We start from the raw sequence: 17,181 nt of genomic DNA, 5'->3' as shown, positions 1-17,181 counted from the left end.
GCATGGCTGTGTTTAATCAGGCTCTACATCATATATATGATGCCATATTTCATTTCCAGAGAGAATTATCATACGCAGGGTGGTTTGAAATGGTCCAAAGCCAATTTTATATTAAATACGTTTTGATCACCCATGTGTTCCTTCTGGGTGTTGCTTTTTCTTCTTGTACTACATAGTGGGACTATTCATACGGTTTTATCTTAAACGTTTCCTGTCTGTAATCTGACAGCTCACCCTCTGAAATACATTCGACTACCTGAAAGGACCTTTTGTGCAACATTGGCCGACCAAAAACTAAATTCAGACTTTTTCTCACCCCAGCAATTAAAGCGAAGCTGCCAGCACCGGTCCAGCTGTACATCACACCTCAGAGTACTGCTGTTCATAAAGAATAAAGAGCGCGCCATTGTTACTCCAGCCAACTTCATGCAGGACTTCTTTCGGTCGCCGGCCCGGTTCGGTCTGGCGCTGAAACATCTGAGGGTCTTACTGTTAGAGCAAAGCCTTTGAAATCACACACTATAAAAATACTGGCTTAAAAACAACCCAAGTTGGGTTGAAAATGGACAAACCCAGTGATTGTGTTGATTTAACCCAGCGATTGGGTTAATTTTTTTATTTATCTCAACTATTGTTTAAAAATGACTATATGTCTGACTTAAAATGAACCCAAAGTATGTTGGAAAGTAAAAATCAGACACATAATTACTAGAGGAAACAATAATAATCAAAAGGTGAACATTTATTAATAAGCAATTTAATAAATGTTTATTGTTTAAATATTATTCATGAAACTTATTAATAAATGTTAATTTATTAAACATATTAAGTAATGTTAATTTCCAACATATTTTGGGTTCATTGTAAATAAGCAATACAGTCATTTTTAAACAATAGTTGAGTTAAATAAAACTACCCAGCAGGTTGGGCAAACATTTAACCCAACCGCTGGGTTAAAACAACCCAATCGATTTTAATTTAAATGACTTTTTCATGTCTCAGCTCAGCTGTTCAGGAAGTAAAAACATAAATTTTTCAGTCACATTTACACTCAAATATAGAGCCTATTTTTAAACCCTATATCAATTGTCTGTATTATTTTTCGTCAGGCATCACCAAACTTATTTAAACCAAATAAGTTGCAAAGTTATTCTAACATGTTAACATGGAAATTTGCCATATGTTACGACAATAAAGCTATTTTAAATAGTATTTTAAAATGTATTTATGCATACAAAATTAATTTGTTGCACGGAAGCACTTTTAGAAGGTGTGTGTGTGTGTGTGTGCGCGCGTGTGTGTGTGTGTGTGTGTGTGTGATTTTATAGAAATGGACTATTTTGAAACAGGTTTTCAAAATCCCTCCTCCAGTCTGCCATTGGTTAGAAACACAGATGGCCCCGCCCCAAACTCACACCATTGGCTGAGTCGCTGTTGCCGTGTCAGGAAATGATTATATTTCAGAAAGCCATCAGATGAAAGTTATCCAGCACACCATGATCAATCAGATCCATTAATACAGATGGAACCAGTTCTGGTTAAATATTAAATCCAGATTACTCAAACGGAACGTGGATTATAAAACGTTTTAATAGGCTGGATGTTAGAATAATGTCGATTTAACCAAACCTCCAATGACAGAGATTAAAACTCTATCATTTTTACAATTAATTTTTTGTACGGAAACACTTTTATAAGATGTGTGTCTGTGATTTATACAAATGGACTATTTTGAAACAGGTTTTCAAAATCCCTCCCCAGTCTGCCATTGGTTAGAAACACAGATGGCCCCGCCCCAAATTCACGCCATTGGTTGATTCGCTGTTGCCGTGTCTGGCTGGTCGGATTAGCAAACAGGGAAATGTTTGATAGTGCCACAGTGTGATCAATGTCTCTGCATATTAAATTAGAATATGAGAACTTATAACAAAATGACAATTATCTAAATATCATCCAGACATCACTTACATATTTTCACATCAATTTTGACCAAAAATCTTTGTGTTGAAAAGAAAAGATCATATTATCTGTCCACTTTCCACTTGAAATAATGTGTGACTTTTAGGCATTTCCCTGCAGGAGCGTCAGAAGCTGTAGCGTATCTGACCGTCACTCTCTGCTGGCGGGAGGAGGTCGGACAGCTGCGTACCTGCTGTGTTTGTGGGTGTGTGTGAAGTGACGAGCGGACGCTGAAGGTTACTGCTGCCGCCGGCCGCTCTGAATGAAGTGTGAAAGCTTTAGTTGCAGAGCGTTCATCTGCAGACAAAACAAACACGCGAGAACCTTCGCTGACAACACCGTTCAGACAAAATGGTGGCTAAATGATCGCTTTTGGTAGCTTTACGGCACAGTTGCATGATCTGTGTGTGAACATTCAGGGATTTACAACACAAAAATTTGTCTTCTTGTAAAATATGCAAACATACTTAAAACTAAAAAAAAATCACTCTGCATGAGATATTGAGGCTTGTCTTCAGATGATGCATTTATTTGAATTAGCTCTTGGCACAACCACAGTAGTTTAAACGATCATTATGTCTATCCTGTGGAGTTCCTGTGATTTAATTTGTCCCTCTTTTAATGCGAATGAATCGGTTATCATACAGTGTTTCTCATCTGCTCACACTCTCATTATGGTTTCTCATAAATGCGATGACTCAGGTTATTCAATGAGCCTTTTGCATCGAGTCATACACTCTATGATATGAAATTATAAGCAAAATCGGTCCTGCATGGCCGCTTTCTGCTTCCTTTCCTTCCAGCGAGCGACTGATGAAAGAGGTCCCGGTGACAGATGTGTGTTATTTGTGGCAACACAGCAAAGAGAGTTTACTCTATGTTTCAGAAAGCCTTCAGAAGTTATCCAGCACACCACGATCAATCATAAACATCAGTACAGATGGAACAGCACATGGTTAAATATTAAATGAGGCTTATAAAACATTTTAATATACTGTAGATGTGCTATTGGCATAAGCATATTAGAATTATGTTGATTTAACATAACCTCAGATGATGGACATTAAAACTACACAGGCCTATTTCATTTCCTCTCAATATAAAGAGGTTAAAGAACTTTTGTTTGACCTTTTGTCAAAATATAGACACACTTTGTACAAAACGTCACAAGGGTGATCTCATTCAGAGCTGTACACGAGTCTTTGGACAGACACTGATGTGTACAGACAGTAAACATAAACCTACAACTCTAGAGAGATAGAAATGTTTGTTTCTTTTTAATGGCAATTTAGAAGTGAAATCCAAATGAGACAAAGTCATTCTTACTTTTTATACTTTTGGTTTATAATTATTTAATTGCAATACTCTTGAGATCTTCACAGCTAACAGGGAATGTCTCAGAACGTTCTGGCAATGTTCTCTCAAAGTTATGAACAAACGTTACTCTAGAATCTTCGTTCAGAGTTATCTGTGGCCGGCTGCACCAGTTTCAGCACAACTTCTGCTTGTATGTGAAGGCTGATGTTGGATCATTGAGGGTAAACGTCATATTATGTTATTACGCATTACTGGTGAGCTGCTAGCGACGCTCTGCCTTCAGAACAAACAGTGAAACTGAAGAGAAACTCAGACTCTAGTCTGACTTTACCTTCCAATTTAACTAAGAACTACCAATGGCTGTCCTGGTTTAATAACGCTCTCAAAACGTTAGCACATAAACATATTTTATACATTGTTCATGGAAAGTTTTTTTTTTTCCCCGAAACATTTTAGTTGGACGTTTGTCTGACATTTTTTTAAATGATACTACTTGTTTCAGAACATTCAAAAGTAATGTTCCTATAATGTTTGAATAATAAAATATTGTTCATATGACCAAGAAAAAATGTTTTTGTGGTAATAAACTGCATTTTTTTAATATTACAGTGTTCTCTGAGAACCACTTATAAAGTTATCAAGATTTTTACATGAAAAAAATTAGCTATTTTCAATCCTATTTTTGATCTTCTCTTTCGAACACTCAGTTTTGATGGGCGTGTCTCATTCAAGAGTTGGAAGTAAACGCCCACTGCTGTGATTGGCTAATAGTTTTGCATATTAAAGGGATCGTTCACCCAAAAATGAAAATGTGATGTTTATCTGCTTACCCCCAGGGCGTCCAAGATGTAGGTGACTTTGTTTCTTCAGTAGAACACAAATGATGATTTTTAACTCCAACCGTTGCGGTCTGTCAGTCGTATAATGCATGTCAATGGTAACTCCATCTATAAGAGTCAAAAAAACATGCACAGACAAATCCAAATTAAACCCTGCGGCTCGTGACGACACACTGATGTCCTAAGACACAAAACGATCGGTTTGTGCAAGAAACCGAAGAGTATTTATATCATTTTTCACCACTATGTCCAACTGCCTTGAGCATCCGGTGCGTGAGGTCTGATGACGCGTTCTGATGACGGACGTGATGTCTCGCGCTTATACTTCAATGAGTGTGAGAGATCACTTCCGTTGTCAGAGCGTGTTCAGACCTCACACACCCTAGGGGTAAGCAGATAAACATCAAATTTTCATTTTTGGGTGAACTATCCCTTTAAAATAATTTTTTAGCATCCCCGCCATTACACGTATGGATTTGTTTTGAAAACTTCAGATGTTAAAAATATCTTGTTAGATAGTTGAAATATTTGCCAACAATGTGAAACATTTATGCGTATTACATATGCTTTCTAAGTCTTTTTTATGGCAAATAAAGTTTAAATACTTGGAGTTTCCACAGTTATAGTTGATCGGATGACTTACAGTGTTTCATGTAAACAGAATTATGAACGAATGTACCATTGTTTGGACGGTTTAACTGGAACTTTGTTAAAAATAAAGTTCATCTACGCATTTTTTTTTTTTTTTCTGGATGGATCACATTGTAATGCGAAGACTGTGTTTTTCCACAGCTCAGCACTTCAGACGTCTTGTTCTCCTCAGAGTCTCTGTGGTTTTGTCGCTGCAGTAATCCTGTGTTTGCGTCTGTCTCGTAATCTCTACTACATGACGTGTGAGTCAGTGGGCGGAGCTAAAGAGGTGCATGATGTAGAAGGGGGCGTCGATCTTCTTCTGCAGAGGCGTGTCTTTCCTCACACTGTGATGTCATAATGTGACAAAATCCGAAACGAGACGTTTTCTGAGCTTGGCTTCAATAAAAGCTGTTTTTGGACTAACAGAAGTTATGGACATTTTTATAGTACAGTGACCTCTCATATGTTAAATGTCAAGGAAAATTTGATTTCTCAATTCATGAGCCCTATGGGAACATTAGCGGAAAGTTTTTAGAACACACTGTAAATGCAGCGGCCCGGAGATATCATTCGTTGAGGCTTTTATTTGCTGATAATTTTGAAACAGAAGTACAGATTTGCAGGAGCAGATACTGAGGTCTTTGAGATGGTCGAAAGAGACATTCTGAGCTTTTTGGAGTGATACACGAGGCTTTCCTGCCGATGAGTTAAGTCCAAGTGTAAACAGAGCTGAAAAAACAACAGATCCAGTTACTGGTGTAAAAGGAGTGAAGGAAGTGTGTGTGTGTGTGTGTGTGTGTGTGTAGATCAGCAAGGGAACATGGTTTTGAATCGCACTATTCCTGCCTGTGGTTTCTGTCTCTCAAACGCTCATAAATTCCCCAGCATCAATGAACTGACACATTTATGCTTGACATTAATGTTTAGTTCTAATATAAAATTTGGTATTTGGGGTATTTTGAATGTTTTTGGGTATATTTTTGTCAACTTTGGTATTATTTCAATGTCAACATCAGCGTTATTTAGGTTGGGTGTAAAAGTCCTTGCCAGGAATGCTGAGACATTTAATTCCAACAGCTAACCAAATAAAACACTCACGCCAAATCTCAGCATGTATTCATATTTTCATCCACCTTAACAGTAGAAGGCGAGTTTATTTATATACCACACTTCATACACAATGGCAATTCAAAGAGGAAATAAAATCATAAAATAATCACATCATATGCATAAGAAATAAAAATAACAACCGTATTTAACTAAAGGCTAAAATACTATTAACCAAAAATAAAAACAAGGATAATTAAAAATTGCTAACAAAATACAGAGTACCAATAATGAAGCTTTTGTGCATTATAAAGGTATCCGCTATTATATTTTCATAAATAATTGGAACCAGTTATAAAACATTTCACATGGCTCCCTGCAGGAATACTCGCTTCTGATTGGTCAGTCACTCCATTCAGCGGTCATGTGTTTTCTAAAAGATCAGTTCTGGAAGTAAAAATGCTATTCATTTTCTCCATATGGGAATTGATTTTTAACGTTAACTTAAATAATTCCTGCTGAAAAACTACATTACCCATGATTCTGCAGAGAAATCTCCACCAATCAAAGTTGCTCTCAAATGTCTCTATATATATCTTATTTTTTGCTTTAAATTTAAGTTTGTAATGTTGTGATTCTCCTTGTCTGCTTGATGGCTTATAATTGTCTAACCGAGACATTTTAAAAACCTCAATTCTAGTGTGTCCAGTATATTAACAGGAACATAATTGCAGATTTTGTTGTTTTGCATCCTACACAAACTGAGCGAACAAAAGATCTAAACATCTCCGTCTGACTGGACCCCATTATCAGACGGTTAGTGGTTTGTCTGCTGTTTGGGATATTTTCATTTCTGGCTTTAAGCTGGGCGAGTGACTCATTAAATCAAAGGTCGTAGCGGTCTGTGTCGCTGCCAGAGAGCTCTGAGATTTTCTCAAACATTGTTTTAAGACAGAAGCCCACAGCACATGAGCGCCAGCCGACTCTGACTCACACAACACTACATTTAAACATATCTGACATACAAAACGTTAGATTTGTCCTCCATTAATTAGATGAATATCTCCTCTCTGTTAGTTTCAGATCATAATTATATTTGTAATATTTCCTTCACACATTATACCTGGCAGAAAAACACTGTGAAAATGTTCTACAAAAGATCCTTCGTGAAATCAAGAGCAGCAGAATTTGATGTAAAAATGAAATTAATGAAACTAAATATTTTGAAGTATTTGTTTCCGTCATCGTGGAACGCAGAATCGCCTCACTCACGGGAGGGAACAGACAGTAAATGAAAGTTAAATCAACAGTTTCAGACGTCGGTTATATATTGTTTCACTTCACACGGAGAGGAGGATCAAGATGGCGTATCTGTTCACATTTAAGCGCAGTTTGTTAAACTAACACACAAACTCGCTCGGAGAGAAACAATAGTGCTTGATTAGAGGCATTTGTTTGAAGAAAATCTTCAAGTTTATTTGAAGTTTCATCAAAACAGAGTCTGAAAGGGTCCATTGACTCATAAAACAGCCCAGAAATGATGAAAGTGCTCATTGCAGGCGCGGTTTTGAGTTGCTAGGAAATTTTGGTTTGCTAAATACATTCTAGGAGTGTCAGGTGATTAAAATACTATAAATAGATTAAATTATTATGTATTTAACTAAATATATTGCTTTTTCTTGTAGAAAAATGTGGAAAAAAGGAGCAAAACTTACAATAAGTTTACTTTAATATGCATTCTATTATATTTGCATCCAAGGTTTTAACATTTAGTTATTGACTTTGACATTGATTTGTTATGACTCGTGTGTACAGAAAGCCGCTTCAGACAGTTCTCTTTCGCTCTTGAATGGACAAAAACACACAATATTATGCCAAAATGCCTGTTTTGTTGAGTATCCTCATAAGTACAGTCTTAAATTAATTAAATAAAGTGTTAAATTAACATAAAGTGTTGTGAGAAAATGGGATACGTGTCAGATCCGCGTCAGCTCTTAAAGTGACGGCAGCCTAATAAACCTGCTGATGTTCATCAAACAACAAAAGACCACGAGAAAATCACTCCTGACTGAATAACTTCTGTAGCTTTAATAAAAATTCATATATTTAATTTATAATTTATGCATGTCTTTATGTTGTTTCTACATTAATGTGGAGATTAAATGTGAAATAATATAAAACTATATTAAAAATTAGAATGTCTGAAGCATGATTGATTGATTAATTGATTAATTGGTTGAATTTGTCATGGAATAGATTTTCTCTGATATCTGATGTCAGTTTTGTTGAAAAACGAATTGTCTTTTCCATGCAAGTTTTATTTTCTACATCCCAGTAATTGGACACTAGTGGTATTTTTTAATTGGCATTGGCCGATAAGTTTTTCTGTTTGGCCGAAGTGTTGGAAGAGGGACTTTTATTTTGACAGCGTTTGATTTTGGCTTTTCTCTATTTTTGTATTTTTCCACCATTGCTTCCATTTGTCCAGTATTTGTTCCCAGTCAGTTTTGATCGTAATGTTACACTAACACTGATTAATAGTTTTAAACATCTGTCTGAAACAATCATAATCAGCCCGTGTTTTCAAACAACAGTCCTATTCATAGCATTGTTCAATCCCAGAATGCTCTTGTGAGATGCTAACACTGCTTAATCTCAAGGTAAAGGTCTGTGCAAACCTGCCCTCAAAATACGCCTCAGACCTGGACAGTCGCAGAGCTGCAGAGCTCCTGAATCTGAATGTACACACGGCTAATGAGCGGCAGCTTCTGCAGCGGCAGGGAAAATAAACCTCAGTTGATTTGGGGGGCGGCGTGTTTGAGATGGCTGCCGGCCCATCGGCTTCGCTCTAAACACTCAGTGTGTCCTGAAGAGGCGGTGGATTGAGGGGTCTCGCTCCTCGCGTCGCTGCCAGTCTGGGAAGTGTTAATGGACAGCTAATCCCGCTAATGCCATAAACTGAGACTCGGCAAAATAATCATATTCAGAATCCCCGCCATCAAACAATAAGGCAATGGCCACTTATATTTGGACGCTGCCTTGAAATCTAAAACTGACACAATATTTTTGCTCAAAATCCCCATCTTCTGAGCACAAACACATGTTGAGCGGATGTTAGCGAAGCACCAGAACTGAAAAACCCTCTCAGGCTGATCTGTGTACAGGATCATGTGTTATTAAGGGGAATGTGTAGGACGTGTGCAGGGATTTTTGCATGTCTTCTTGTATTAATGCTCTAAATCCAAGTCCATATCCTTTTTACTATTATTATTATTTCATCCGTACACTGTATAAAACATGGACGTAGTGTCCCTGATGTCACCCAGAGGTTTTTGGAAGCCCAAAGTGGGCGGAGCCAGCTGTCGCCATCTTGGCAATTGGCAATCCACGTGTCACTCAAGTGGCCACGCCCTTAATTATGCAGAACTTTAAGGCTTAATATAATTTAAACTGATGAATTATAAAAAAATTCACCCCCTCACAGTTGTCTTGAAGAGCAAAATTAGCTATATAGACCAAAAACACTTTTTGTACCGGGCTGTAAACATGTTTTTTCTGCTGTAAAGTTGGGCATTTTAACATGGGGCTCAATGAGATTCTGCTCTCTTTTGGAGCCTGCCCCTAGCGGCCAGTCGATGAATCGCAGTTGAAGTCACTTCCGTGTTGGATTGGAGAGAGAGAACGGAAGGTTGCCGTTTGGCTTCATCAAGTCATTTTGAGCTTGTTATGATCATTAAAATCAAACGCTCTTATCATGGAATCTTGAAATGATCATTCATCCTCCAAACAGTGTCGAATCCCTTTGATTTTTGTTGCAGGAGACGCCGTTTTTCTTGCGGTCAGAGAGGTTGCCCTTTACAGTTAAAACATGTTTCGTTTCCAGATTTGGAAAAGCCAGGATGTGGCTTCAGATGAGACAAACCGGAGCAAATTGTCCTTCCCTAGCTCGTTTTGCATTAGCATTGCACAGTTTGTCAGGGAAAACGAGGCTGAAGGCTTGGAGAAGCGCACACGTCTAGAACTAATGCAGAAACGTTAAATCTGCTCAGTTCCTGTATGAACGGCCTCGCTGACACCGATGAAAGCGATACTATTCATTTAATTAAGACTAATTTAGTGCTCCTCACCATTAATAAAGCAAGCGTACGTTTGGCTCTTCCAGCGGACTCTTTCCCAGCAGTACTTCACCTTAATATGATGTTTATTCTTCTCCTGAGCCTCAGTGACAGAGAAGCTTTGGCAGATGTCAGTGAAGCTGGCGGTTCCAGAAGAGCCTGAAGGAACCTCGTCTTGACTTACCTTCTTTCAGTTCATGATTATTATAAATTGTCATAATAGATTTAATAGGTATATCATTTACAAAAGTGGTTGGGTTTGTTTAGTTTGGCTTAAAAAAAAAAAAAAAAAAAAAAAATAGTTATACCACACAAAAATACATGGATTTCATTGCATTAGATATCAAAATATCAGGCCAAGTGGCAACTTCAAAACAAATGATCCTCTTTTTTCAACTTTCGAAAGATATTTTATTTTTTTATTTTTTTTTTATTTTTTTATTTTTATTTTTTTATTATTTTATTTTATTTTATTTTATTTCATTTTATCAAAATGTCAGACCAAGTGGAATTTTCAGAACAAATTATCCTCTTTTTCAAGGTATTTTATTTTATTGTATTTTATTATTTTTTTTATTTTTTTATTTATTTATTTATTTATTTTATTTTATTTTATTTTTTATTTTTTTTATTTATCAAAATATCAGACCAAGTGGAATTTTCAGAACAAATTATGCTCTTTTTCAAGGTAATTTATTTTATTTTATTTTATTTTATTTTTTATTATTTATTTTATTTTATTTTATTTTATTCGTTTTTATTATTTATTTATTTTATTTTATTTTATTTTATTTTATTTTATTTTATTTTATTTTATTATTATTTTATTTTATTTTATTTTATTTTATTTTATTTATTTATTTTTTTTATTCTCCAACACCCTGGATGGATGGCCAGTCCATCACAGTTTATTTTATTTAAAACATCTTTAAAACAAATTGTCCTTTTTTTTCCTACTTTTTCAAACTGTTTTTGCAAATGTTTTTATATTTGATTCCTTTATTTCATTCACCTGAATGTGAAACACAGTTCATTGAACATCTATTTAAACGCTGGCTGTAGAAAGAAGGCCCTGCAGGTATGTTTGTAGAGATAATTGATTGACGGGTGACTGGGACAAGCGCCTGACTAAAATTGCAGTGAGATTATGTTAACATGATCCGTGCAAGTTTTGGCACAGGCCGTGAGGAAGGCGATCCGTGAGGATCTGCTGGAATGCGGGACTGCAGTGTTGATGTTCACTCAGACCCTGAGGCTGTGTCGACAGATCTCAGTCCTTTAATGAATGAAGGGCGCCGCCTCTAATTAAAGACTTCACCGTAACAAGCGTCTGATTTACGGTGTTTTATCACAGTCTGGAGAGAGAAGATAAACAAGCTCATCATTTTCTCTTTTTATTTCACAGCATGTTTGTTCCGGTACAACTGGCTGTCCTTCGTCTACCTCATCTACCTCTTACTCATCCCACTCTTTGCCGAGCCGACGAAGACAACAATGCGAGGTGAGTCCGACGCCCTTCTGAATTCCTCTGGAGACAGATATTCCCGTGTGAAGACTTGCGTCGCTCTTTATGAGCTGATCGTGAGTGTGTGAATGCAGCGCCACGGCCGGCAACAGATGGAACCGCAAAAACAGGATTCACAAAAACTTTTTTGAGGATATTATCGTCTTTTACACTTACACTTTCACATAATCATATTTTCACCTCAGGACCAAGACCTCCATCCCTCAGTAAACACAGGTTTCTCACTTGTGATCATGAATAAGTGCTTCACTGTCTTGTTCAAATATCTGTTTGACGTTATAACGGGAAATTTAGAATTTATTCCAGGGCTATTATCATTAAAACTATAACCAAAAGGCATTTTCATTAATTAAAAAATAAACTTCAACTTATTTTATTTCAGTTACCAAGGCAATTTTTTTTTCATGTTTTTGTTTAGTTTAAACTGAATATACTAAAATAAGTAAAAATAAACTAAAACTAAAAATTCAAACCTAGTAAAAAGTATATAGATGTTAAAAAAAACTAATAAAAATGACAAAAACACAATAAAACTAATAAAACTAACTAAAATTAAAATGAAATATAAAAATATAAAAATAAAATCACATTCAAAATATTAACAAAAACTCTAATAGTGTATAAGTGATACTAAAATAACACTTATATTTTAATAACTAAACTTAGATTTTTTTTAAGGTGAAAATTTCACAGCAAATCAGGGCTGAATTTGAATGTTGAACTGCATTTAATACAATTTAAAAATTTAATTTTAAAACAAAATTTGATTTATTCTACTGTGTATTGCATTGAAATGTAATGCTGATGAATATGTAGATCCAAACTGGGTAAACTAACATAAAATTATATATATATATATACAGTATATAGCTTGGACTTGATTGTTTTATTTGTGACGCAATGAAACATGACAAATTGTGTGACATAATTTTTGGCCAAATTATGAACACATGCAAAAACCAGTGAAATATTAATAAATGATTATGTTGTAGTCAGTGTTTGCTTTTTCCTGTCAGTCTTTTGTTTTTCCTATGCATTTTTTTACACATTAAAATAAACCCTGTAGCTGTAGTTTTATTTTGTTTTTGCCAAATAATTTTGTCAGATAAATACCTTAACAAAGTTTAAAATATCTTAAAATCTTAAATCTTAAAATCTCTCATCTTAAAATATATATTTTCCTCATATTTTGATAGTTTAATTGAACTTAGAGAGTTGAAAACAAATATCCCCTCCGAGCATCACTATTGGCCATTACTGTATGAAATGATGTGATTTGATTTAAATGAGTAGCAAGTCATAGGAACACACACACACACACACACACACACACACACAGTGAGTTGAAGGAAGTATCAGTGGCGTTTGACATCGTTTCTGCAGGTTTGAGTGATTAGCTCCAGCTGTGAGGCTTCAGCTGAATGTCATGAATATATGCTGTGATTCTGACACCGTCGTGACTCCACATGAGTCCAAATCAACAGCAGGATCTGTCAGTTCCAGCGCTGCATGTTATTAAGGTGCATCGTGTTTTTGTGCTCATTCCAACAGTATATTGTTGTGTGTTTTGACATTTAAACTGGACCTATAATGCTCCTTTTACAAGATGTAATATAAGTCTCTGGTGTCTCCAGAATGTGTCTGTGAAGTTTCAGCTCAAAATACCCCACAGATCATTTATTATAGCTCGTCAAATTTGTCCCTATTTGGGTGTGAGCAAAAACACGCCGTTTTTGAAGATGCAACATCTGGATCAACACGCACATTCGCAAATTTCTATATATCCTAATTATTGTTAATATGTAATTCATTTTTCCAGGAGCTCTTTGCTTCTACCTTCAATTAAATTGCTAACAGTGATTGTATGTTAATCGCCTAAATTATTACATTATTAGCTAACTGCAGTCTCCAAATTGTAATGTTGACATGCATTCTCTGTAAAACTGCTTTGAAACGATATGTATCATGAAAAGCGCTATACAAATAAATGTGAATTGAATTGAATTGAATTTTGTGTGTGTCCCTTTAAATGCAAATGAGCTGCTGCTCCCGCCCCCTTTCCAGAAGAGGGCGGAGCTTTAACAGCTCAACAACAACAACAAAGCTGGAGAATCTCACGCAGCCAAAATGAGGATTGTCAGTAACGGTGTTCAGCCTTACATTGTTCAAACCGGAGTCGACACTGATGGAGAGACTCAGGAAGAAGTTACAACTTTTAGACGTTTCTGAATGGTTAGTGGATAAATTTATGTAGTTCCTGTGGAGTTGACTATCTTTAAAGTCATTGATTAGCATGTTCTGTCATGATAATCTATAAATCGCTCGTAAGATCCTACAGAGCCAGAGAACATTTGCTGCATGATAGAACAGGTGTAGTTTAGTTTAAATATGGATATAACTTATATTGTCATCTTGCTTTTCTGACATGCTATTGCATTTGTGTTACATACTGTATTGCAATAACATGGCCCCGCCCCCTTTGTTGTGTGTTCTCAGGGGCGGGGTTTATGTAAATTTTAGGGTTAGTGATGTCACCAACCCAGGAAGAAGCTCATTGTAGTCCCTACCAGCCGTTTGTTGTAGTTCTTAAACAGAGAATTCTGTAAAAGAAAATATCTCCCTTCGCATTGAACTTTGAGTGTCGTAACTTTGCAGATGTTGTTTATGATCAAACAGCAACATTACACACTAACTAAAGTTAAAGTCTAATCATAATCAAGGAGCCCTTTATATTAGAGCTGCTGAATGTGCTCAACTGCTGCCGATCTGGACAGTTGGAGAATTCTCTTTATCTCCGGCTTCACGAGGGGTTCGAGGGGGTGGAGAGAGTGGGAGCGGGAGGAATGCAGTCTCTTCTCTTTTCCCAGCATTCCTCAGCGTGTCACCAGTTCACAAGTTCAGCTCTTACCTCATCAGATTTACCGGATCGGCCTCGAGCTCCACAATCAGCCGGTCAACTAAACCAGAGCCAAACCTGCTCATTTAACCTCCTTCTTCTTCTTCAGACACGAGAGAGAAGAATCACAAATGATCTCGCCAACATCGCTGTTGTTTCTCCCAGAGAAGAGTCTTTTGTTCTACTGCTTCTGAGATCTTTCTCTTGAGGAATGAGTTTCAGAAGAAATCTCAGGAAAAGCTCAGATTTTTTTCTGCTCACCAAGGCTGCATTTAATTGATTTCAGGAGTTTTTCGAATGTCTCTTCTGTCCTGCTTCCCTCTAAAGATCTTTGGCATGTTGTATTTCAGCACTTCTCATGTCAGTCTCTGTTGGGATGAACTGCTTGTATTCTTCATTAGTGGTTTTGAGTCCGTGTCCACTGAAACACTGTTGAGCGTTCCTCCTCCTCATACTTCTGACAGCATCTGAATCATAGTTCCTGGACGTGAACTAAACACTATTGGCTATTTACAAAGAAGGAACCGGGCCTTCGATACGTCCATCCCAGACGTGTGTGAAAACAGGAAAGGCAGCCGAACTATGAGAGAGGGATTGAACGCAATAAAACAGAAAGAAAGAATCATGTTGATGTCGAGCTGTTCATGAGTGAACGAAGTCTGGTTTGATCAGAATGACCTCCTGATGCTGATTATCCATGTACGCTGCAGAAGTTGTTCTGCTCGTCACACTCGTGTCCTTCATCGGATCTGATGGTGTTTGTTTATGACTGAAGCAGCTGAGCTGTGGGAGATCACACAGGCGTGCGGAGGCATGTATCCCGTCTCGTCTGAACAGCTGTATCTGACTGAGTCGATTCGGCTCTGAACCCGAGGACAGGACGACCTGATCTTTTCTTCATTAGCCCTGCCTGCGTAGACAAGCTTTACTACTGTTATTGCTCACTCATTTTCCTTCAAACCGTTTGTGTCGCAGACATGAATTATACCATGTGATCACTGACAGAATTATGACAATGAAACAAGCATTTTCTGTAGAGCTGCTCTGGAATAATATGTGAAGTGCTACAGATAAACTCGAGCTGAATTGATCAGACTGAGAATTTTCACACAAACAAGCTCTTAAATTGATGTATATGATCTAAAATTAGATCAGAAAAGAATATTTTATTAATAAGAATATGTTAGTAAATAAGTGATGTTTGGTCTCTGTTCAAAAGGACAGTGTTATTTTGGTATTTTTGTCATTTTTATTAATAGTTTAAATTAGTTTTTCTTTTATTTTTTTCATTTTTTACATTTTAAGTTAAAGTTTTTGTGTTTGTCATTATTATTTTTATTTAAAAAAATATATCAGTATGACTTTTATTATTTATATATTTTAGTACATCAATTTAAAATAAATGACTGAGGAATGTTGCCTAGCTGAAATAAATGTTAACTGAAATAATATATATAAAAACGTAAAGTTATTTTATTTAACTTTATTTGTAAAACTCTGACTTTTGTACGAGATGGTAATTATAGGTAACTGAAACTTAAAATAAACAATAAAAAAACATTTTTTGTTGCTTGAAATAAAGTAATAGTAAATATATAAAATAATAAAATAAAAAAAATAAAAACTTTTTTTTTTTTTTCATTTTAACTTGATGTACTGAAATAACTAAAACTAATACTGAAATAAGAATTATTAAACACTATATATACATTTTTAATATTTTAAAACTTTAAAATTAAAACAGAAAATATAAAAAATAAAAACTGATTAAAAATATTAATAAAAACTACACTCTAAAACATGCTGAGTTAAAAACAACCCAAGTTGGGTTGAAAATAGACAAACCCAGCGGTTGGGTTAAATGTTTTATTGAACTCAACTATTGTTAATAAATGACTATATGTCTGACTTAAAATGAACCCAAAATAGGTTGGAAATTAAAAAATCAGACACATAATTACTAGAGGCAACAATAATAATCAAAAGGTGAACATTTATTAATAAGCAATTTAATAAATGTTTATTGTTTAATTATTATGCATTAAACTTATTAATAAATATTCATTTATTAAACATATAACATTTGGGTTCATTTTAAGCAACAATACAGTCATTTTTTAAACAATAGTTGAGTTAAATAAAACTGACCAGCAGATTGAGCAAACATTTAACCCAACCACTGGGTTTGTCCATTTTCAACCCAACTTGTGTTGTTTTTAACCCAGAGTGTTTAATAATATCTCAATGATATTAAAATAACACTGTTAATTTCTATTAATGAGATTCTTCTCAAAATTTCTTTATTCCTGTAGATTCAGCAGTAAAACACCATCATCTCTGCACAATGTATTGCATTAAGTGTCACTGAATTTGCCCGATGATAAAACACTCGAGCGTCTCTTCCCACATCTGGAGCTGATTTACTCACAGCTGTTTACTGGGAACGGCCGGTGCTGCGGGTCAAGAGTTCGTCCGGCCCGGAGCTCGACTGATTCAGACATTTCCCGTCTGTGCAGCTGCTTCACCTTCACGGCCTGACCTTTACCCTCTGACATGTGACATCACCGAGACTGTCAATCTGCAAATACATATTCAGACATATCTATCAGCGCACAGTTTACATTATAGACATGTGAGCGTGACCGAGAAAAATGGAGAAATGAATGAAGATACATGTAGGACGTGTCCTGAAGTATCACGGGGAGTTTGGCACAATGTGAGTTACAGTCGACTGGACTTGATTGTTTTATTTTATTTCCCTTTTTTTGTCATTTTTTATATTTGTACAGTTACTGTGATGTAAAATGACTCAGATTTTGGTTATTTTACCCACCCCTAGATGTTTTGTAG

At 35.9% G+C, this 17,181-nt stretch overlaps 1 protein-coding gene across 3 annotated transcripts in view; it reads left to right on the top strand.

Moving 5' to 3' along the window:
- LOC127506406 (piezo-type mechanosensitive ion channel component 2) overlaps positions 1 to 17,181 on the top strand; it is a 108,228-nt gene that overhangs the window by 6,192 nt on the left and 84,855 nt on the right. For all 3 annotated transcript variants that reach the window (XM_051882864.1, XM_051882863.1, XM_051882862.1), the window contains exon 2: positions 11,316 to 11,411. In XM_051882864.1, the coding sequence (XP_051738824.1) occupies positions 11,316 to 11,411 (96 nt within the window). The remainder of the gene's footprint in view (positions 1 to 11,315; positions 11,412 to 17,181) is intronic.

Source organism: Ctenopharyngodon idella, chromosome 23, assembly GCF_019924925.1.
Source record: "Ctenopharyngodon idella isolate HZGC_01 chromosome 23, HZGC01, whole genome shotgun sequence".
Classification (NCBI taxonomy): Eukaryota; Metazoa; Chordata; class Actinopteri; order Cypriniformes; family Xenocyprididae; genus Ctenopharyngodon; species Ctenopharyngodon idella.
Note: the sequence above shows the minus strand (reverse complement) of the source record. Positions and strands in the feature narration are given on the sequence as shown.